Here is a 23,612-nt window from a genome sequence, read left to right as displayed (position 1 = left end):
TCCTATGGGGCTCCCAGGAACGGCAAGGTAAGCCCGTTCTCATGATCGGTGGGGTCTCATAGGCCAAATCCCCACTGATCAGATATTTATCAACTATCCTGTGGATAGGTGATAAATATTGATTATGGGCAAATCCCTTTAAGTAATCATAACATCTTGCAAACTTTATCAGTTAACAAATTACAGGGGATGTCTCATAAAGATAACCTTATCCATATGCACTTCATAGAGGGGGGCCCCCTATTCGGGACCCTTTCGTCCATGAGCCAAAAAGAACAGCCTCCTTGGTATTCCCGGCACGTTTATGCATTAATGCAAAATTTCCCGTGCACAGGCAACTGCACGTTTTTTTTTAGGAAGCAGATGGCAAATTCCCCAATTCACAACTCAGTAAGTGGCCAGACACAGGGGTTCCCCTGGAGATAACAATTGATCGCCAGGGGAGTGTAAGACAACGGCTTTAAAGGGGAGTGATAGGGCAGGTTCTCTTTAGATGAGGTTGTTGCTTTTACTCTCGATCAAAGTTCAACAAGAACAACCTATTTTCGACCACTTAATGGCCCCTCAAAGTGCAAATTAGGGGCTGAGAAGAAGTATGTGACCCCCTCACTGACTCACTAGAAAAAATAAAAGCATCATATGACAGTTCTCAACTCTGCTAAATGGCTGACAGGGTTCACAGGGTAGCAAGGAATATATGATGTGCTATTTTACAGCCCCCTTTTAGAAAGCCAGTTTAGTTACCCCAAGATTAAAATTCCCAATAGTAAAGGGGCCTGTCCCTTTAAGGCATATAGCGCAGGCTACATTATAACCACTATATGAAGTTCTGAGATATGAAGACCAATGAGTTCATCACTAGCTCTATAATGTTGGGCCACTTTAGGTGTCGTTTAATTTCATTCGAAGCCTTAAAATAAAATGTCAAAAGCTAAAAGTGGAACAACCGCCTAATAATAAACAGTTACAGAATCACCTATACAGTATGATGCGGAAAACACAAGTCAAAGGTGTTAATTTATTTACTGTAACATATTGAAGGTGCAGTATTTGCATACAGACATTTTCCAGCACCGTCAGTTCCCTGGTCAATTAAATTGGAATAAAGTTTAGACGGAACACAAATATTAGGCTCTGTTCACATCGGCATTGCTATTTCCGTTGTTCTGCTGCGTCCCAGAACTTTAAAGCGGTTGTCTGGACACAGGCGGCTTTTCACACTGATGACCTATCCACAGGATAGGTCATCAGTATGATCGGTGCTGGGTCCGGGTGTTAGACCCCCACGATCAACTGTCCCGGCTGCCTCCGGACACCAGATGTTATGCAGTGGCTGGTGTCGGAAGCAGACTGCTCCGTAAACTGTATAGCAGCCGCTGTTCTGTGACCGGCACGGTCTTCCAGCACTGTCATCCGGTGCCCAGAGGCAGCTGGAACAGCTGATCGGTGCGCGGTTGGGTTGTCGGACCCCCACCGATCATATACTGATGACCTATGCCGTGGATAGGTAATCAGTATGGAAAACCGCACCATGCCAAGACATCCCCTTTAATGAGTTCAGTTGGGTTTCCTTCATAGTGTCCGTCGTTTTACCGGGAAAAAATAATGCAGCATGCAGGATCCGTTAAATGATGGACACCAACGGCGCCCGACGGAATCCATTGACATTTATGGGTTGCGTCGGGCTTCTGTCATTTACGTGCATGCCGCGCTATTGTTACCAAATTTTTTTTAGAGAATCTGCCGATTACGGTGAGACTGGCCAACCATCTAATGTGTATGAAGGGCTCCGCAGTCTCCCTGGATGGCAGATGTCGGGGAAAAGAAGATTCGGGCAACTGTAAGGCTGCATTCACACGACCGTTTTCAGAACCACAAAGTTCTATGGGTGTATTCACACAGACTTTTTTTAACGACCAGTGAATACCATCCGTCAAAAAATAGGACATGTCCTATTTTTGTCTGTTTTCACGGCCAGACGGCTCCCATAGAACTCAAAAGATCATATTCGGGCCAAGGACTCCCCGCACAGCGCTAATTTGAGCGCTGGACCCAGGAAAGCCCCCTGACAGCACTGTCCATATATGGGCTTCCAACTATGGAGTCCCCTGCTAGAGCATCGCAAGATCTCTGGCCGGGGACTTCTGTCTTGGGAAAGCCCTTGACGTCACTGGTCATATATGGACAGTGGCGTCAGGGACTCCCTATAACCCCCCCCCCCGTAGATAGCACCCCCCATGTAGATAGCACCAACCCCCCCCAGTAGATAGCACCCCCTGCATGTGGCTAGCACCCCCCCCCCCCCCCCCCCATAGAGAGTGCCCCTGTAGCTCCCTGTAGGAGCAGAATCCCCGGCGGCCAGACCCCGCGATGGCTGTGGATTCCACTCCCGGAGAAGCCCCCAGCGTCACTATCCATATATGGACAGTGATGTCAGGGGCTACACCTGAAGCGGAATCCCTAAGCTCTTAGAGGAAGCCCCTGACGTCACTGTCCATTTGTGGACAGAGATGTCAGTTGATCCATCTATGAGTGAAATTCTCGGCCAGATGGATTCCACTCTTACAGGGAGCTACAGTGGCGCTATCTACAAGGGCACTGTGGCACTATATGGGGGGGTGGCACTATCTACAGGGCCACTGTGGCAGTATGTGGGCACTGTGGTACTATGTGGGCACTGACCCTATGTGGGCATTATCTACAGTGGGCGTTGTGGCACTATCTACAGGGACATTGCAGCACTATCTACATGGGCACTGTGGTGTTTTCAGGGGTTGGGACAAAAAAAAAACCCTGAGGAATGAAATCCATCCTTTTTTTCTTTTTTAACGGCCATTAAAAACAGACAGACGGACTGGCAATGAATGAAAATTTTGAGACACTGATGCAAAATGGCCATGAAAAACAGACAGTTGATCAGTTTTTAATGGCCATTTTTTCCACTGTCGTGTGAATGTAGCCCTAATGAAAGTGCCGGGCTATGGAGGCAAGGCATCATAAAAGCTTATTGAGTGTCGGATATTTGGACATCTAAGCTCACTGCGTCTATTCTTACAGAGAGTGGTGCAGGTCAGTGAGCTGGAAGCTATAGAGGCAGCGCGTATGCTGTGAATTTACAATGTACCATTAGTTGTTTTGGTATGTAAATAAATAATAAAGCTGCCACAGAATAGTGTAAGGTCTACCAGAAAACCCTTTTAATTTCATCTTCTGAATGTTAATCCCCCCCCCCCCCCACGTCCTCAGGCCCGGGTCTGGAGTAAAACAAAAGAATGTCAGAGAAATACACAGTAAATAATGAGTGGATCTGTAACTTCTGTGCGGCCAATGCTGATAAGAATATTTGCAATTTATAGTTATTAGGTTTTTTTGTCTAGATTTTGGAGCGAATATGATGATGTATGTATGATATGGGATGCATTGCCCTGAAAAGTTACAGAGATACAGCCAGGGGATTGGAGAACAGAAAGACCGGGGCCATTCTTGTACCACAACACAACAACATTTGGTCCCACGTGAGTCACGGTAAAATCTAAAAATCACCAGTACTGTGATGCAACCTTTATGTTTCCCTATAGTGGAACCTTGTGACTGTTGTAAAAAAAAAAAATGGTTGCAAGATCGCCGCCACTTTGTTTCCGCTTGCTCGGCTGTTTTCGTAACTCCCATATAGAATAGAATGGAGAGAGCCACGTGCCCCCTCTCCACTAGTACCCGGCAGGAATTTGCAGCCAATGGCCGCCTCACCAAGCAAAATAGGTGGGGTCTAGTAACCCCCGTTCTCGATATAGATGCGGATCCCAGAGCTGGCACCCGCATCTATAAGGCATTTATGACCTATCCTGTGGGAATGCAGCTTTTTGCTGCCCATACACTTTAGAGAGCTGTCAGCTATTCATCCTGACTTCCCTATATGCATGTATAGTAGACTCGGCTAAGCGTACATGTGTTTTCAATGGGGCGAGAGGAATAAGCCGCTGCCAGACACATCCGGCAGCTGCTTATCTCCTGCAGAACAAAGGGTCAGGAATGTTGAAATCTAACATGCCAGATCCCTCTTTACCCCGACATCCAAGGGAGAGTCGCTAGACCCCCACACACATTGGATAGTCCACTGGACACCCTTTTTTATCAACATTTAAAACGACACAATATAGAGTAACTTTGTAAGAACTTGACTTTGCATATTTTGCACTTTGAGTTATTTTATGTCTTTTTTTTCCATTCATATTCCCAGTTCCTTTTCAAATGTTGCTGGTTGCCCATGGAAACAGACAAAGTTTTGCCTCCATTCTGCGGTCAGACAAGTGACCTAACATTTTACTGTAGCTTTAGGTAACGGTCTTCTGAGCTCCCACAATGCAATGCTCAAGTAGTCTTCTGAATGTAGCTGTGAATGCCATAGTGAAGAACACCTCATGTAATTTAAGATCAGTAAAAGATAATGAAGGTAAAATATTAGGAACATTTCTCAACATTTTATATGAATTCAAACACTTAAAGGATTTTTGTCATAAGGACAATCCCTTCGATGGGTCTGTCTGGGTCCTAGCTCCAGCTTGCCCTACATTTCCCCTTGAGGGTAACTGTAGTATTACATGATGTGTGATACATGGACAGCTGGGTCCGCCGGAGCAAGAGCCGCTCTGACATAGTGGCTCCCTACTAGGGGCTTAGAGGGGGGATCCAGGCGTTGGAGGTGTATGAGATAAATAAGCCCTAACAGGTAATATGGACGGGGGTTTCCTTTATGGGACAACTCCTTTACATGTCATACAAATGTTATTAAGGAGTGGAGTGTTCCTTTGAAGAGGTTTTCCCACAACTGACACACATCACCTATCCACAGGATAGGTGATAAATGTCTGAGCGCTGAAAGCTCGAGACTGCATGACAACGGTGAGAAGGAGTTTGAATGGGGCCGTGGAGGAGCATCTGCCGTGCCGCTCCATTCAAAGTCTACGGGACTGACGGAGATAGGAGCACAGCGCTCGGCTGTTTCAGTCAGCTTATGAACAATGAATGGAGTGGCAGGGCACATGCGTAACCACCGCTCCATTCAAACTCCTCCCTGCAGGGGGGGCTGTCAGGAGAGGAGCAACCGGGGTATCGGGAGTCCCATTCTAGTGTTTGGTGGGGTCCCAGTGGTGAGGTCTCAGTGACCAGACATTTATCACCCATTCTGAGGATAGGTGATGAATGCCAATTGTGGAAAAACCCCTTTAAGTACATTATAAGCCTTTCGAGTGCAATCCACAGTACATGCAGTTTATAATCAGTGTAGCATTAACTATGTAACCCCAGACCAATACGCTACAGGACTAATCTGAGCACGCTGTGAAGGAAGGGATTACTGCTGGCATGTTATATAATACTTACCGCATGAGACAACTGATAGGCCATGGGTGAAGGCATGAGCTGGCTGGGGACTTGCTGTAGAGATATTTTAGAAGAATGACTTATGGTTGGATATCGAGAAGATGTGGTCAGCTGAGACATGGACAACTAAAACAAGAACAAAACAATTCTACATTAGTAGGTTTAATAAAGTAGCAATAGACCGGTAAAACTACTACTAGGATAAAGCTTGAAGAGTAGAAAAGTTGGAGGTTACATCAAATAAATTTGCCATCAAATAAAATCTTAAGTCCTTTTTTGCATAAATCAGAACTAAAAGTGAATACATGAAGGTTTGTATATAGGGGAAAATGACGTCATCTAGTGGTACAATACAGTAGTCTGTATTTCCCCTCTCCGTACCCCAAAAAATACGTGCAGTACAGTAATACAATGCATAGTAGACACAGAGGAGGGGGATGCAGCTGCAGCATCTCTACCTCAGTGCGTCTGGGTGACTGTATGCTGTGAGAGGGGAGATGGAGCAGAAGTAGGGCAAGATTAACTTGTTCAGGACCGGGCTATTTTGAGCCTTTAAGACCAGACCCCATTTAGCTATTTTTAGCACACGTTAGTTAAATGGCTATAGGGCTAGCAACATGATTTTTGAATTATTTTTTTTGTAGACAATGCAATTCTAAAAAATAAACATTAAGCAAAAATAGTATCGGCAAACACTTACTGCAGGTCCGAGTTCAGTGTCTTGAAGAGGTGCCGTATGTGCAGTCAGGATCTTTGCTGGAAAAAATTATTTAAAAAAATAACATTAAAAAAATGACAAAGAATGAATAAATAAATCAATAAATAATTAAAATAATACAGGGAAAATCTTTTTTCATTGTAAAACAGAAATTGTATAGTAAAGTTGAAGCTCCAAGGCTTCACCCATGAGACTGTAAAATTGTAAATTTACTGCGGGAACAACATAATGACAATATTTCCCTATTAGAAAAAAATTTGTAGCGATTTTGTGACTATTGCAAAAGGACCGACACAGATGGATTTTTTGCAATGGTCACTAGGTCAATTGCAACTTTTTCCCCTAGGGGAAACATTGAAATTGTAGGGTGGTCGCAGCATTCCTGAGAGTTTATCGCGTCTCATGGGTGATGCATTTTTAATTTTGAAATTCTGTGCAGATTAAACTCTAAATATATTTTTAGAACAGTCAAATCTACATTTTTCTGATACAGCGCTCTGAATCCCCTACATAGAGTTAAATGATAAAACTCAAGTTTCCTGCAGCCAACACTAGAGGGAGCTTAGGCGCTTACTGCATACTGACTGTACATTGTTCTCAGTTATAAAACAGTACGCAGTAAGCTCCTGACCTCCCCCTAGTGGTGGCTGCATACAGGCTGAATATTATCATTTTACTCTTAAATTAAATTGAATATATGTGGTGAAATTGGAGACCTTGCACCAAAATTTAATTTGAGTTTTATGTACTTCACTTTGATTAATAAATGAATCACTGGGGCAGGACTTGAGTTTGAATAAAATAAAACTTTTACTAATATCATAAAAAAAAGTGTGCAGACATAAGCACACCTCCTGTGCGCTATCCGGAGGTGTGTTCGCATAGAGGAGCTGATACGTTGCCGAGTACCAGGACAGTGTCCATCCCATAAATGGGCGGTACCAAAGCCCCGTGATGGTGGCTTCTAGCCCCTCCCACCGGAGTCACATGTCACCAGGTCTGGAGCTCCTGTCAAGGCGAGCGCAAGCGCACTGCAGCCCGCGTCCGCGCAACCGCAGTGAGACGACTCACCAATACTCCTCCCCCTTCTGTACGTGACCTGTCCCCATATGGCGATATGGCCTCCTTCAGGTCTATGTCCATTTGAAGGATACCCCAATGTTTTCTGAGTATCCCTTTTATTGTTTGATTGGCTCTATCAAGTGTGCCGATTAATCTTATGGGTTGTTTAACAGGTTCCTTTTTTTCTAGGAACGAGGAGTTCTTCCCGTGTTCGTTTTATTGCGTGTTTGTAAGCTTCCTTAAGAATTTTTAACGGGTAACCTCTCTCAAGAAATCTAGTTTTTAACCAGTTCAGGACCAGGCTATTTTGAGCCTTCAGGACCAGACACCGTTTAGCCATTTTTAGCACGCGTTAGTTAAATGGCTATAACTTTTTTATTTCTTGGGCTAGTGACCTGATTTTTGCGATGCTTTTTCCGTAGACAATGCAGGTTTCTTTTTTTATCATTTTTATACACATCCTTTTTGCTGTTTTTGAAATTTTAATTCTTCAAATTTGAAGATAATAGTAAAAAAAATAAGCTTTTTTACTTTTTAGCTATTTTTTGGGGTAATAACATAGTTTTACCCTAAAATAGACCTTTTATTTGTGATCGTCATTGTCTACCGTAAATTTTATTATATTACATGTCTATATTAGGGTAATTGGGTCCGGGCTAGCGTTACGACAATGATTGGTGGGGGGGGGGGAACGTTTTTTTGGGGTCGGTATTTTATGTGTATTTATTATTACAATTTTTTTTGCACTTGACGTTTATTTTTTTATTACTGTGGTCTTATTTCTATGGTTTGTCCCTCAAAAGGTAAAAAAAAAGACCTTTGGGGAACTTTATATATATTTTTTCTTTCTTTTACACCATGCTTTTCCCCTGTAACTGGAGCTGCACAGCACTAATAGGACCCAGTAAGACCCAGCAGCAGTCTGTCAGTAACGGAAGCCGGCGATCATGTGACCAGTCACATGAAGACTGGGACCAATAGAGACAGCGCCGCTGCTGCTGCCTCTATTCCTATACACAGCGTTCATTGAGCGCTGTGTAAAGGAGATCAGAGAAAACAGAAGCAGCGAAAGCTGCTTCTCTCCTCTCCTCAGGGTCCCCGGCAGCCACTGACAGCCGGAGACCCGACATTCAGCTGCCCGATCGCGTGGGCAGCAAGTTAAAACCCGAGCCGTAAAAAGTCTATGGCGCGGGTTTTAAGGACCCTGACCGCTGGCCGTAAAAACACAGCCAGCGGTCGGGAACCAGTCAATTCCCTTGCTTGTTCTCTAAACTCTCCTTCATTTGAGCAATTACGTTTTAGCCTGAGGTACTGCCCCTTGGGTATGCCTCTCTTTAGTGGGTCTGGGTGGTAGCTCTCCCACCTCAATGAACTGTTTGTGGAGGTTGGTTTCCTATATATGATTGACATTAAAGAGGCTCTTCTACATAATGTGATCGGCGCTGTAATGTAGGTGACAGCAGTGGTTTTTATTTAGACGGAGTCATGACCTATATTAGCTTTATGCTAAATTCCCCTGGTACTGAGGAAATAGTCAACTGCCTTAAACCCATTTCATGTGGGATTGAGGAGTAGAACGTCTCTACATCTATGCTAGCCGGAACGGTGTTATGATCTACCGTGAGGTCATACATTTTTTATAATAAATTCATAGTATCTCTTGTGTAAGAGGGTAATGCTGCCACAAAATTTCTTAGTATTTTATCTAGATAAATCCCCACATTTTGTGTCAATCCCCCAATTCCTACTATTGGGCGACCCTTGAGAGGGGTAGTCCCCTTATAAATCTTTGGAAGAGCATAGAAGGTAGGGGTTTGGGGTTTGTCAATTGCCATGAATCTAAATTCACTTCGTTCAATGAGATTCTCCATCTTCGCACGGTTCAAAATCTTAAATTAATCACAGTATGTTGGACATGAAAATTTTATTTTAAAACCTGAGGCTTTGATTTAAATATTAAGCCCAGGCATATGTGCGTTACATGCTGTATCTGTGCTCGATCTTGGGTGGCTGCCAAGAAGGAAGACATGCTTAGAAAATAACAATAATGTGATCCCAGCAAAGATGGTCATTAGGTAAGTCCATCTACCGTCTCCTCTAATGTTTGTGATGGATGGGATGGAAATATTTCATTGCTCAACCTCATGTGTTTCGAACGACCACCAACCAAAGGTATTTTCTTTTCCCTATGTATATTGTTGGTAAAGCTTTTTAAATACACGGAGCCTTTCTTCCAGAAAGAAATGGGTGATAACAGTGAACAATAGATTGAGTTCAACTGCACAGCAGAGGGGATCATTTGTTCTGCAGGATACACAGACAGCCCATTGATTTCAATAGGAACTATGTAATCATTTTTTTCCCCTGTGGTGGCGCTGCCGAGTTCCTTCATAAATTCCGTCTGATCTGGCAGACCCAGCAGCAGGAGCTGTGATCAGAAGCTAGCTACTTCCTCCCTCACTAACAAAACCATTAAACTATACTTCCCATCATTCTTTGTTTCCCAACTTAAAAAGACAACAAACCGTGGTAACCTTATAGACTAAACATTAGGGCTGTGGTCAGTGTGAAACATCTCTGAAGAACAAATTAAGATTTGGTCACGGATACCAGAACATGTTTCACAATCCGCCGGCATAGATTCAATAAAGTATGTCTTTGCATAGTGAGAGGGATGAGAGAGAGGATTCTCTTACTGTGTTTTACAGGTAGGGGGATATCTGAGTGAAGAAGGACCCTATGGGTGACCGAGTGACAAAAAAAAGCAGCCCCATGAGAGCTAATATGGTTGTATGGCTAGTATGTCCTCAGCAAAGTGAGAGGGATGGGAGGGGGTACTCTCACTGTGTTTGACTGGCAGGGATAGATATATATATATATATATATATATATATATATATATATATATATTGAGGACCTATATTAAGGCGCTGCTGTATTGCTCAGTATTGCAAAAAGGAACAACAAATTATTTAAAAATAGGTTGGTTTATTGATATGCAGGCAACGCGTTTCGACGTTGAACTAACGTCTTCATCAGGCCCATAATACAAGAACAAAAAAGACAAGACGTCGAAACGCGTTGCCTGCATATCAATAAACCAACCTATCTTAAAATTATTTGTTATTCTTCTTTGCAATACAGCAGCGCCTTAATATAGGTCCCTAATATATATATATATATATATATGTACAATTTTCTTTTAACTAATCTCATGCACTTGCGGCAACCTTTACGGTTTACCGGATTGGACCTGGCTGCAGCGGACTACTCCTTTTACCAGTATTGTGCCTGTATTTTGCACAAACTGACAGGTGAGCATTTGCCTTGCTTCCTTGTTTACCACACTCTCTATCAACATTTACTTTGCATTATGTGGCGCCGTGCTTTTTTCTTTTTTTCCCACAGTTGTCAGTATGTCATCAGCACAGTGAGAGCGATGAGAGATGGTTCTGTCACAGTGTTTGACTAGAAGAGAGATATTGGATTGAAAAGGGGAGGAGCCCATGGGTGACCGAGTGACAAACAAAAGCAGTACTATGAGAGCTAATATGGCTGACAATGAAAAAGGACAACCTTTTTCTTATTACAAAAACTGAAGGTAGAAGTTCTATTTTTTATTCAGATTGACCACATCTTATACAAATAAATCTTTGACCAAATTGTAGGTGCATTAGGCAAGCCGGATTTACCTGTGTATGACTTGTAAACCAGAATTGGCTGCTTGTTTTATTACATAGGTGGACAGCCCATTGTATTCTTTAATAAATAAAATATCTTGGTGTTGGCACAGCGTGGATCATATCATACATTCTTTTAGTGGAGTTTGTCAGAGGCAAAACTTACTTAAAAGGAAATTTATAGACCTCTCTCTGCAGCCAGGAAGAGGTCAATGTGACGAGCATTTTCATTTTCTTTTTTTCTTTGACGCTCAATGAAACCGACCTGATTATTTCATCTCAAGGTGACTTCAGGTTTAAATGCCATTGATCCACGACGCAGTCGGCTGTTGACTGCTATTTTATAAACCTCTAATATAATTTAATGAGATGCGATCTCCGTCTTTGTAGGCAAAATTATTGTTATTATTCTATTTTCTTTGATAACAATTTTTATTATTTGGATTAAAAAAAACCTTGGCCAGTACACAATTGTCTTCTGCTCTCAAGCCTGATTTGTTCTTTTAAATATAAAAAAAAAAAAAGATGAAAAAGGAAAAAAAAAAAAAAAAAGAATATCCTAAGACAGTAGGTGTAAGTTTCCATAGGGTCACTTTCACCCGTTGTACGCTAAAAGAGTGTTGTTTTAGAATAAAGCGCCCTGTTATGTGTCGGCAAAACTTTTGCGCTGCATGTAGCCTAAAGATGACCTGATAACAGATACCTTTCAAATTGTGCCCAAAAATATCCACACCCACCAGCAACTTACCTATTGGGGGCACATCATTTGGGGCAAATCCCTAGTAATTAGAGGTCACATGACACACAGACATTCAGCCCAGGGAGAAGGTACCATAGAGGAAAACCATACATCTTCTATGGGACCCTCGGAGAGTGGGGGTCCGGATGAGGTTGGCTACATTGCTTATTTTAATGGCAACGGTCCCCTCCCCAAAGGTCTTGCAAAAAAGGGTTTGGAGAGTTAACCCGAGGATCATGGAAAGGATATGGGGCAAAAAAAATCTTCAAGCCCAGCTGTCCCTGGTGGTGGATGTGGGTATGGGGCCCCTGCAGATCTATATATGTTACTGTATACAGTCCCAAATCCTAGGGAACAGGAAAAGTCCTGAGTCAAAAATAGTCAGGGAGGGGGTGCTGGTGTAATCTGGCTTCCTAAATTTGATGGGACGTTGTGCCAGGTTTTTCCGTAGAGAATATCGACACAATATAAAAACAGGAAAAGTCACACAACCATTCACAGGGTTTTAATTGGCTGTAATATTACATGACTGTCTACTAGGAAAAAAATATTGGCGTGAGAAAGTTGGCTTTAGTTTTACGGACGCCATAATATTTGCATCGGAGAGATTACAAGCCTCATAAACTCCATTTATTTGAGTTTTATGATCAATCTTGGAAGACCTCAAAATGCCCATTATTTCTTTCCTAACATTTGGCTTCTGATGAGAATGGATAGTTCTGAGCCAGGGGATCGTCCATATGACGGGGGAGGTGTGCCAGGAAAGATGGCAGATATCAGGGGCTCCCCGAGTCCAAGATCCATCTATCATTCATCACTCTGAATTTCCACGTCAAGATCATTGAAAGCAACAACGGATGTAGCAGAGCTGAGTTTGTCATGTGGCACTATGCGGTAAACCTACTTATAGGTGTAGAAATTAAACCGTTCAATGACAGATTCCATCTGCTATATCTATACCTTGCATTGAAGAACATTGTAGGTGTTTAGCCCAAGGGCACATCAATATGTTACATGAATACATGGAGCAATTTGATACCACCCATGTGTCAGTATTCACTGTTCTGACATTCTATTCCATCAATAAGCAATGCCTGCATCGGTGGCTACCAGTCATGGAAGTTTCCTAGTATAGCTCTTTGACCTTATATTAGTTCAGATCGAGGTTTAGGCTTGATGTTGGGGCATCATACAATTTATTATTTGGGTATTATGTATTTATAAACTTAACGTGAATGTTCCCCTTTGAAGCCATTTTGTGTTTATTTTAATCAAAATATTTCTAATTTTTCAATATATGTTTATAACGGTTGTAGCTCCATTGTCCTGCTCCAAATCACTGTATAGCGATAGTCAAATAATAAAATAATGTCTGCCTGCAGTCACCACCAGGGGGAGCTTACTGCATCCGAGATCAACAACAAAACAGCATGAAGAAAGCTTCCCCTAGTGGTGGCTGCTGGTAGCTAGAATGTTATTATTCAACTCTACGGCCAGAATTTATTACGTTTTCTACGCCAGAATAGAAAAGTCCCTAATGCATAAAAATTCACAATTTTATATTTAGACTGGCATATGAAACACCAGTCGTAATAAATCTCCCCCTATGTCTATGCAGAGGATTTGGTGATCAGTATCAATGACATGGTGTCAAAACATCTTCATACAGCCCTATCATTATAATACACTGGGTGTCTCCAATCAAGACTCCCCGCCCTATAGGATCTAGTTGATAGGTGCACTTTAAAGGGGTTGCCCGCTTTGCACTATAGCTACTTAATAGAAGGGTCCCTTGACAATAAGCAGGACCCCCAATGATCAGCTGTAATCTGTGGGGAAACCAGTGTTCAATTTCCCTGCAGCGCCACCGCAGGGGAAATTAAGAAGTACATAGAGCCCATTCATATCAATGTGTTGTCTGTGTAATACAGGACAGGGACGGGTCCTCCAGAGCGAGAGACGCTCTTTGTTACCGCTCTCCACTCTGGCCAAGAAATTAGGATCCTCAACAGAGGACCCCCCTCTATTAACTCAGAACTCCCTAATGGGGTGTATGGAAATGGGTTTTCTAAATTATGACATTTTGGAAGAGAAAACCAGTAATGAAGAGTCACGTTCTCTTATTGTAAACAATCTGGAGGGGATCTAACTGACATACAGAACATATGGGAACAATACCCGCAGATATGGCGGCAACTTGGAGGAGACCCCACAATGGGACTACAAGTTTCCCGCTGCCAGGTTCTATAGTAGGGACTGTAAATAATGTGGGCAGCGGTGGTGCCATCACTTCACGTGTACTATATAAACTCTCGACTTACAAGTAGATAGATTACAAGGGGAACTATCAGGGTATCATATATGCAGTGAAATTCCATTAATCTGGTATCCGATAATACAGAAAGTCTGATAATCCAGCAAAGAAATGACCAGAAGCTGAAGATTTAGCAGAAATAACCACTTGGAAGCAGATTTTGATTTAAAATTTCATTTTGTGTCACCCTTAGCACTGAGTTTTCATTAGTTTTCTATGACCATCCAATAATCCAGAAGAACTGGTAATGCTGCACCCATCAGGTCCCATGGATGCCGGATTAAATTAATATGATATAATTTATAGTCTTCTAAGCTACTGTGATACCATATAATAGGAAAGATTCTATTATCTGAGCTACTATGATATCATTACAATAGGATATATGTATCTGAGCTATTGTGACATCACTACAATAGGATGCAGTCACCTCGGTAAGGCTTCGCTCACATATGCGCCGGGGTCGCATTCCGACGTTCTGTCGGAGCTTTCCGTCGGAACGGGACCCTGACTGACACAAACGGAAACCAAAGATTTCTGTTTCCATCACCATTGATTTCAATGGTGATGAATCCGGTGCCAATAGTTTCCGTTTGTCTCCGTTGTGCAAGGGTTCCGTCATTTTGACTGAATCAATAGCTTAGTTGACTGAGGTATGGATTGCGTCAAAACTACGGAACCCTTGCACAATGGAGACAATGGAAACTATTGGCACCGGATCGGTCACCATTGAAATCAATGGTGATGGAAACGTAAACCTTTGGTTTCCGTTTGTGTCAGTCAGGGTCCCGTTCTGACGGAAAGCTCAGACGAACATCGGAACCGGACCCTAGCGCAGATGTGAACGAAGACTTACTGTAACATCAATACAATGGGATGCAGTCATCTGAGCAACTGTGACATCACTACAATAAGATGCAGTCATCTGATCATCTGTGACATCACTACAATAAGATGCAGTCATCTGAGCAACTGTGACATCACTACAATAGGATGCAGTCATATGAGCATCTGTGACATCACTACAATAGGATGCAGTCATCTGGGCATCTGTGACATCACTACAATAGGTTGCAGTCATCTGGGCATCTGTGACATCACTACAATAGGATCCAGTCATCTGGGCATCTGTGACATCACTACAATAGGATGCAGCCATCTGAGCTACTGTGACATCACTACAATAGGATGCAGTCATCTGGGCATCTGTGACATCACTACAATAGGATCCAGTCATCTGGGCATCTGTGACATCACTACAATAAGATGCAGTCATCTGGGCATCTGTGACATCAATACAATAGGATCCAGTCATCTGGGCATCTGTGACATCACTACAATAGGATGCAGCCATCTGAGCTACTGTGACATCACCACAATAGGATGCAGTCATCTGAGCTACTGTGACATCACCACAATAGGATGCAGTCATCTGAGCTACTGTGACATCACTACAATAGGATGCAGCCATCTGAGCTACTGTGACATCACTACAATAGGATGCAGCCATCTCATCATCTGTGACATCACTACAATAGGATGCAGCCATATGAGCTACTGTGACATCACTACAATAGGATGCAGTCATCTGAGCTACTGTGACATCACTCTCTTGGGCCAATAGCTCCCACTCAACTCTTATAATAGACCCTTGAAACATCTCATCTTGGAATTTAGTACAAGCCATGCAGGCCACTGACCTTCATGTGAGGTCCGAATTATACGAATGGGTTAAATAGGAAAAACTTTAAAAAATTGTTTTATTAGTATCAGAGTGAACAGAAAACGTGTAGGAAAACGCACCCCAACCAAAGCTTCTCCACCACAAATATTTGTTGGAGAAATGGGGGGGGGGGGAGGGTTACATGAATTTAGTGTAAAGAGTTTTAAAACATTCGACTTATTTCAGGGACATCACTCTGTTATCAAGTCAAGTAAGGATTAGCTTCATATAAATCTCCTGCTACCTGACAGCGTAAAAAAATGATTTTTACAGCAGATGAACTTGGAAAGTCTCCTACTTTTCAATATCACCTCCTAAAACTTGCATGACTGTTTGCACAAATTATTTCCCATGGAGCTGTACTCTTTTGCATGAACACATGCGGTGATCTTTTATTTCCGTGTATTTATTACCAGCAGTGTCCAGCTAGCTACATCTGTATTAAAATGACCAAACTTAAACCCAAAAAGTTCCTGTATAAAACTATTCATAGTGACACACTGCCCTCTGGTGGCAGAATATGAAATGACAGCCTAGGGAAGATAATATATGGGAAGTCACTGTAATTGGAAGAAAATAAAAATAAACTGTTATAATGATTAAAAAAAAATGTTAACGTGTAAAGATGAAAATATTTTCCAGACCTTTTATAGCATTACTAAGCAGTTTAATTACTTTACAGATTTTTATTTCATTTTTATCAGGTCAAGTTCCCTAAAAACATGACTTCGCTCCTTTCTAATTTATTCAAACATCCAAACAGCAGGAAAAACACAAACTTCAATGTTAGATTAAGGAAAAAAAAAAGGAAAAGATACTCAAGGAACTGCAGTAACTTTTGACTTTCAGAAGTTTTTCCAAACTAACCGCACAATGAATTGCCTATACAACAGATGACATGACATATCAATTAACCAAATGCACAAGAGAATTATGGGTCAGACTAAAATGAAGCAGCGCCATCTGTTCAATAATGCTGCTATCAAACTTCTAAATTCTCTCCATTAACTGCTGACTGCAGGATAAAAAAATAAGAAATAAAAGAAAAAAACAAAAACAAAAAAAAAACTGTGGCCCATTGAACACAAATAGCAAAAAAAAAAAAAAATCATTGGTTGTCAATGTAAAGATTGAAAGTAAATTAAAGGGGAACTCTGGTTTGAGCAAATAAAGGTTATTGTTTTTATAATGAAAAGCTTTACAATTCTCCAATATACTTTCTGGATCGATTTTCAAGATCTCTGCTTGCTATCTTCCAGTTGGAAGCTTCATTGTTTACTCACAGGGAATAAAAATCTGTCCTGGTCATGTGAGGTTCACATGCTCGGGGTAAATGTTTCTGAAACTATAGGTTCCTACTGATAAATATTTGCCTTCAATGGCTGCCAGATCTAATTATTTCTATTGAAATTAAAGCAGGAAGAGAAGTTAGCTACTTCCTCCTTTACCGATTTCACTATTGTTACTGCAATGTCCGAAATACATTGTTTGTCAACTTGTAATGAACATTTTATGTTATAGGGTATTAATTATGGTGAAGGCAATTAAGCTGACTGATCCCTTATGGACATTTGGTCACTGATAGCAGATCATGATTAAAGGGGTTTTGCCAGAATCATAAATGATCAGCTATGCACAGGATGTGATAATTTTCTGATCGCTTGGACCCCCATTGATCGAGAGAACGAGGTTTCCTGAACCCCAGATCCTCATACTGCACCCCCCGAAGTGAGGAGGAGCTGGAATAGAGCAGCAGTTGAGCATGCGCCCGTCGCTCCATTCACTGTCTATGAGAATGAAAGAAACAACCAAGTCCTGTACTCTACTGTTTCCATCATTCCCATAGACATCAAATGGAGCGGCAGCGCACATGCTTGACCGCCGCTCCACTCAATGTTCTCCTAACTGTGGAGGCACGGAGGGTTCGGGACCCCCGTTCTCACGATCAGTGGGCCCCCAGTGATTAGAAAATGATCATCTATCCTTCTTGGAAAACCCTTTTAACAGACTGAGATTTAGTCAAGCATGTTCCTCCGATGGGAAGTGTGAGTGATGATTCTCTTACTGTGATGGACTGCCAAAGTAGATCCTAGGGAGGGAGGACGTTCTGGGTGACCAGGTGACAGAAAAAGAAGCTCAATATCAGCTGATATGGCTGCCAGTGGTAGGTGTCAGAGAGCTACTTCCTGTCTGGAGCCCAATGGGCTTATAAGTGAAATACTGAACACACTCACTGCTCATATGGATTCAGGAGCACAGGCAAGGTTTCATTTTTGTCTGGAGGTTCACTTTAGTTTACCACATAAAATATAATCTGCACTTACCATTTGCCAATGTTACTTTTTTCTTCGACTGAAGAAGCTCCTGGGGCAAACTCTCCACAGATTCTGCCGTATCCCCCATGTGATGTTCTGAGCGAGCAGTAAAGTTAAAACACAAGGTACCGGCCTCCACCTGCTGCACCTGATTGAAAGAAGGCATGTGAGTTTTAGATGGGGCCACGCTTCTGACCGATATTAAATTTATATATTATAGCAGTAACATTTTTGATCGTAATATGAGGCAGGTTATAAAGGGAAAAAAATGTAGCAGAGCTGGGTTTTGTGACCTATGAGCGGGACCCCTCCACAAGATCAGCTCATCAGGGGGGACCATTGATAAGAAAATGGTTATTTAAACCAGACTGTCTCTTTAAACCCATCATCATAGACATCCTACAGTGTAAGGTTATGTGATCGCTGGAGATGTGGATTAACACAGGTATTATGGGATGGCAGGTGAATAATAAAGTTGTAGGGAACAAAAACACAGTATTTATCTTACCTCATCGGAGCTCATGCTATTTGGTGGTATCTTATATACAAGATTATTACAGGGATTAGGATGAGGTCCTCCTTGTAAGGGGAAGGTGACTTCTGTAGATCCAGGGTTCAGGAGCGGGGTCCAAGATGCCCAACGTATCATACGCATGTAAGACGCATTAGACAGCATCATAGCAGAAGGCAGCTAAATATACAGCAAATAAGAAAACATGACAAGATTAGATACAATATATACCCATTATATACCCTCTGTTCAATCTATGATATCAGGACTGAGCTTAGCATAGTCATTGCGTCACACCGTAATCATAGGACCCCATAGCAAAACTCAGTTCCTACTGAGAGCGTCACGAATCGAGAGGGTGGTGTGATTGGTCAGTTCATGTATCGCCGCCAAAACAAGGGGTGGAGTTTGGGGCTTATAGTAACCTAGCGCCTGCAATGAAGTATGCCGTTGACATCGATACGAGCATCTTCCCGTGACGCACAGCAGAATATCTGCTGTTGAATACCATTATCGCTGGTGATGAGGCCAGAGTGACCAAGATACGGACCCCTGAGGATGAGTATCTGAAACGCGTAGGGTCTTTCATTGTATACTGAATGTCTGCATAGGGGACAGTAGCATTGTTTTACACCCAGCGCTAGGAGTTCCGGTGTCTCGTTCACGGATACTGGTGCACTTTGGGGATTGTACTACTGTTGTGCCCAGGTCATATGCTGTTGTCAGTGAAACATTGTTACAAACACTGAGATATATCTATCATAATGACTCAGTGTTTTCTGTTTAACACGTTTTTAAACTATCACGGTGGGGCTTACTTCACAGTGGTGTGTTACCCCTGTTTTTAAAATGAGTTACTAATAAAAGGTATATTTTACTCAATTGTCACTTCAGTGAACCTCCTACTGAGAGCTCCAGCAAATATCATGTCTTTATTAAAGTTAATGTTAACCATTTTGTTTTTAGTAATAGATCTGCATAGAGGACCTTTGTTTTTATGACTTCTAAATGATGTAATTCAGGCTGCATGCAGCCACCACTAGGGGGAGCTCACTGCATATGGATTTATACAGCTAGTATTGAAGTCAATGGGAGCTGTATAAATCTGTTTGCTGTGAGCTCCCCCTAGTGGTGGCTGCAGGCAGCCGCTATGAGTGTCATGGTGAGCAGGGGAAGAAGTTCAATGCCGGACCCCTCCCACCACAAGCCCCATAGCACAGCTATCCTTCATGAAATCACTCAGGAATAGTAATTAGCCTTCGTATTGTGCACCGAAATAGCTCCTTTATTATAGGAATATCCAGATTTTCACAGTCCAGACTCTATGAGACGCCTGCCGAGGTCTGAACAGTTGCGCTTTCATTCACATTGTTATTTAGACAGGTCACATATATAACAAGCCCAGGGGCCGACTTCAATTACAAAGACGGAATTACATTATGCTGAACACATGGCGGGGGTGCCATGAGTGTCGCCAGAAATGGCGGTGAAGCAGCGGTAATGCTCATTATAGGTAATATTCATGTATTATGTTAACGTTTCGTTGAATAAGCCGGTGCGTCTCGTCTAGTCGGATGTTTGTCCCACATTTCCACACTACCCGGTCAGATGTCCAAAGAATAATACAGGTGGCGCTGAGGCGTCCGCTCAGACATCACAAAAATAACCTTAAAAACAATACAAATCTTCATCGTTCAGTCTGTAACGTATAGGAAGAGGGGGAGGATGAGGAGGGGGAGGGGGGGGGAGGATGAGGACTGCTCTCCGGCCTCTTAACAGGGAGATTTGATTTCATATTGCATGACTGGACAACCTCATTATCAGACGTATAATCCTACAGACCGTCATATCTTCCCTTCTCATCGGTTTGTAGTTTCCACAGTGACTACCTCGTTCTTTACAGTAAACCGTCACCGGGATTAATAATAAACCAGTGGGGACTATAAGTTCTAAATCAATATGGCGGGTATATAAAGCCGTCTCTTCTGGTTTATGGCGTTTGCCTGCACTTGTAATATCTAGTACTGAACATAGGGAAGTATAGAAGCAATCTGGTGTTGTATTCACGTGCGTGTCCTATAATAAGCAGGAGATAAACAGCAGGAACATGATCATGTGGCTGCATGTGACACTAAAAACACAGAGGTATTTCAGCTACAGAATGTAAGTTAGAAAGTGACTCATTTTACTGCAGGTAAACCATTTTTCACAGCAAAAAAATTATAAAATGACTAAAGTTATAGTAAATGTGTAGGGCTGCGGTGGCCCCGACCCTTCCGCTAGGCCCCACCCACTTTTTAAGAAAGTGATTAGAGCGAAAAACGGTAAAACGTCACAAATTATTGTGCAAATATGATGGGCGCCATAATTTGCTACTTTTTAGCACAGTGAAATAAATCTCTAATGTCTATGCAGGGGATTTGGAGCCGTTTCAGAAAAACGAGCTTGGACCGCTATAAATATATATTAGGAAATTAACCAGAACAGAATATTGCACATAAAAACATGTTGGTAAAAGGTAGACATGTAATATAAGGTTGGGGCTACAAGGTAAATCCGCATTGGGCCGTTTCACTGTTATACCACCTGGAAATGTATGACTAAATTGACAACCGGGTGTTACCGTTCTTCGTTAAAGGGGCGTGTCCCTACACACTGTGACGCTGTCCAATCATTGCCGATTGTCACTTTTCTTTCATTTATACTACTGTCAGCCCGAGGTTAGGGGATTTCCTTGAATGGATTCCTGGGAAAATCTATGAATTTAGATGTAATGGACAACTGCTCCATCCCCGCTGACACTGAACCCGTCAGTGCCACTGACCTGACAGATTTAGGTCTCAGCGCTAGATACAGCTGCTCTGTATACAGGATATAAAGCAGCTGTATCTCAAAAAGTAAAAATAATTTTTTATAAAAAGTATTCATAAAGTTACACAAAACACAGCCTTTAATGCATTTGGATCATGAAAATATGCAACAAAAAGTTTCAGTTCAGTTGAGAAGATATAGGAATAAGTCTGCCCCAACAACTGTATAAAATAGTTACACAACCTATGTAATAATGTGATGTATACAGGACAGAGAACAGGAGAGAGTACGTCTCTGCGTGGAGCGATTCATCTGGAGTCGAGGAGATAGATATATATATATACATACATAGGTGCCGTATATGGAGGGGTTGAATGAGCTGCATTGCCGGCACAGATCCACGTGTTGTGTGGTAGCTCAGCTGGTAATTATGAGACACATCGCATTTTGTTCTATATGTTTCTCGCAAGGTTACTTTAAGTCATATACCACCCACATATTTTCTAGCGGACGCACAGTGGTATACGAACACTGATCCCTTGAAATAGCGCGATACTGGTTATAATATTTGCAAACAGGAGAACTTCGCACTAAGGCCGGATTCACACGAGCGTGTGCGTTTTGCGTGATGCGCGAAATACGCACAAAGAACGGACATGTCGTGAGTTTTTCTGCAGCTCAATTGTCAGCTTTGCTGTACAGGATGGGATATGTGAGCAGAGTCATTTCATTATAATTAGAAGGCAGAAGATGTAATGACGTCTCTAATGTATTGCTGGAGGCCTAGATAAAGCAGGATGGTGACACTATAAACTATACACATGAACAGAGCTCTGTATATATCTCCCCTGCCAGTCTCTAGGGGAGGAGTCTGTACTCCATATTTTCCTGATTAATTGTATTAGTCTATTGACATTACTCTGTCCATTAACTCTCATTCATTGCAACTGCAATAAATCACACACACCCTGCTGCACGGTCTATACAGAAAATACAGCACGGTAGTGCGTGCCTCCTATATAGCCACCTCAATGGAATATAAAACATTTAAAAAAAATTATTATCAATATACATTTAATGAAACTACATTTATATACATGATACAAGGCAATAGATGTTAGCCCCCACCTGACGTATACTACAGATTTGCCATATATCGTATATGAACGTAAAAAATAAACAATTAAAATGATAAATAAATGGACTGGGTAATTCGCATACCGATTCCTTTTATTTAGTCAAGACATTTATTTTCTGTCTTTCACATTCATCAGTCCCCTATAAATTCTCACAGCTGACGGAAGCGATACTGTGGTGTCAAAGTGGCGGCTTTACAAGTCATTGCTGTGTGTAATGGATTAGTCACCGTGTGATATTCAGGTTCCCGGCGAATGCTGAAACCTTTCGGGCTATGATGATCAGTGTAGATGAAGTTCTTTTATTTTATAGACATTTTTCCTTCTCCTGGAGATCAGCGGAAGACCTTAACTCACTGTTCCCTGCATTAACACATATTTAGCAGTGAATACGTACAGTAAATATGTCATTTTCCTATCGAATTCAAGGCTGCGAACAGTGGAGTTTAATGACCGTGAGAAATAAAAAAGCATTCTCGTGCAGCCTGGAAGGAATCTAGTTGGAAATAATGATTAATAATTGAATTATTTATATTTAAATATTGACTTCATACTGAATTTCATCATCTATACATAGAGAAATCTCATACTACACATACTATGCACCAGTCATTCAATGGAAATAAATTATGGTGCAAAATAATTTGTGTGCAGCCTACAACTAACCCTATAGCACCCCATGTGGCTGTTAGGGAGAATGGCACCCAATCTGACTAGTAGAGAGTTTGATGCCACGTAGCTGCCTGGGATACTGGCACCACATATGACTGTTAGGGAGTTCAACAACATAAAAGACTTCAAGGGTGCCTGATACCATATGTGACTGCTACGGAGTTTGGTAACAGGGGCCCCCGACATCTCTATGGCACTGCTAGAAATTAGGACACCCCAGGAAATAGATACAGAACCTGGCACCACAAGTGTCTGCATGGACACCCATATGCATCTGCTAGAGAACCTGGCACACCACAACGCTTCGACTACAGATCATAGTACCAGATGTTTCTTCTAGGGGTCACGATACCCCATATGCTTGCGAGGGAGAGGTGAATAAAAGAGAGTCCAGTACCTCATGTGAAAGCTAGGGGGCTAGGCACCATCTGAGTGCTGGGAAACCAAAAAATAGGGGGCACCGAAAGAAAAAATTGCTATAATGGCAGTCCTGTGAGTGGTCACCCAGCTATATAAATAAATGAAGTAAAGGTACGGGCTGAATGTGTTTTT

At 42.1% G+C, this 23,612-nt stretch overlaps 1 protein-coding gene across 1 annotated transcript in view; it reads right to left on the bottom strand.

Annotated features, from left to right (window-relative positions):
* NPHP4 (nephrocystin 4) overlaps nt 1-23,612 on the bottom strand; it is a 159,787-nt gene that overhangs the window by 67,297 nt on the left and 68,878 nt on the right. The window contains exons 10-13 of the mRNA XM_075839481.1: nt 18,439-18,621; nt 17,940-18,078; nt 6,080-6,135; nt 5,380-5,505 (exon numbers count right to left, since the gene is read on the bottom strand). Coding sequence (XP_075695596.1) covers nt 5,380-5,505; nt 6,080-6,135; nt 17,940-18,078; nt 18,439-18,621 — 504 coding nt within the window. The remainder of the gene's footprint in view (nt 1-5,379; nt 5,506-6,079; nt 6,136-17,939; nt 18,079-18,438; nt 18,622-23,612) is intronic.

This window comes from Rhinoderma darwinii, chromosome 10, assembly GCF_050947455.1.
Source record: "Rhinoderma darwinii isolate aRhiDar2 chromosome 10, aRhiDar2.hap1, whole genome shotgun sequence".
Taxonomy (NCBI): Eukaryota; Metazoa; Chordata; class Amphibia; order Anura; family Rhinodermatidae; genus Rhinoderma; species Rhinoderma darwinii.
Note: the sequence above shows the minus strand (reverse complement) of the source record. Positions and strands in the feature narration are given on the sequence as shown.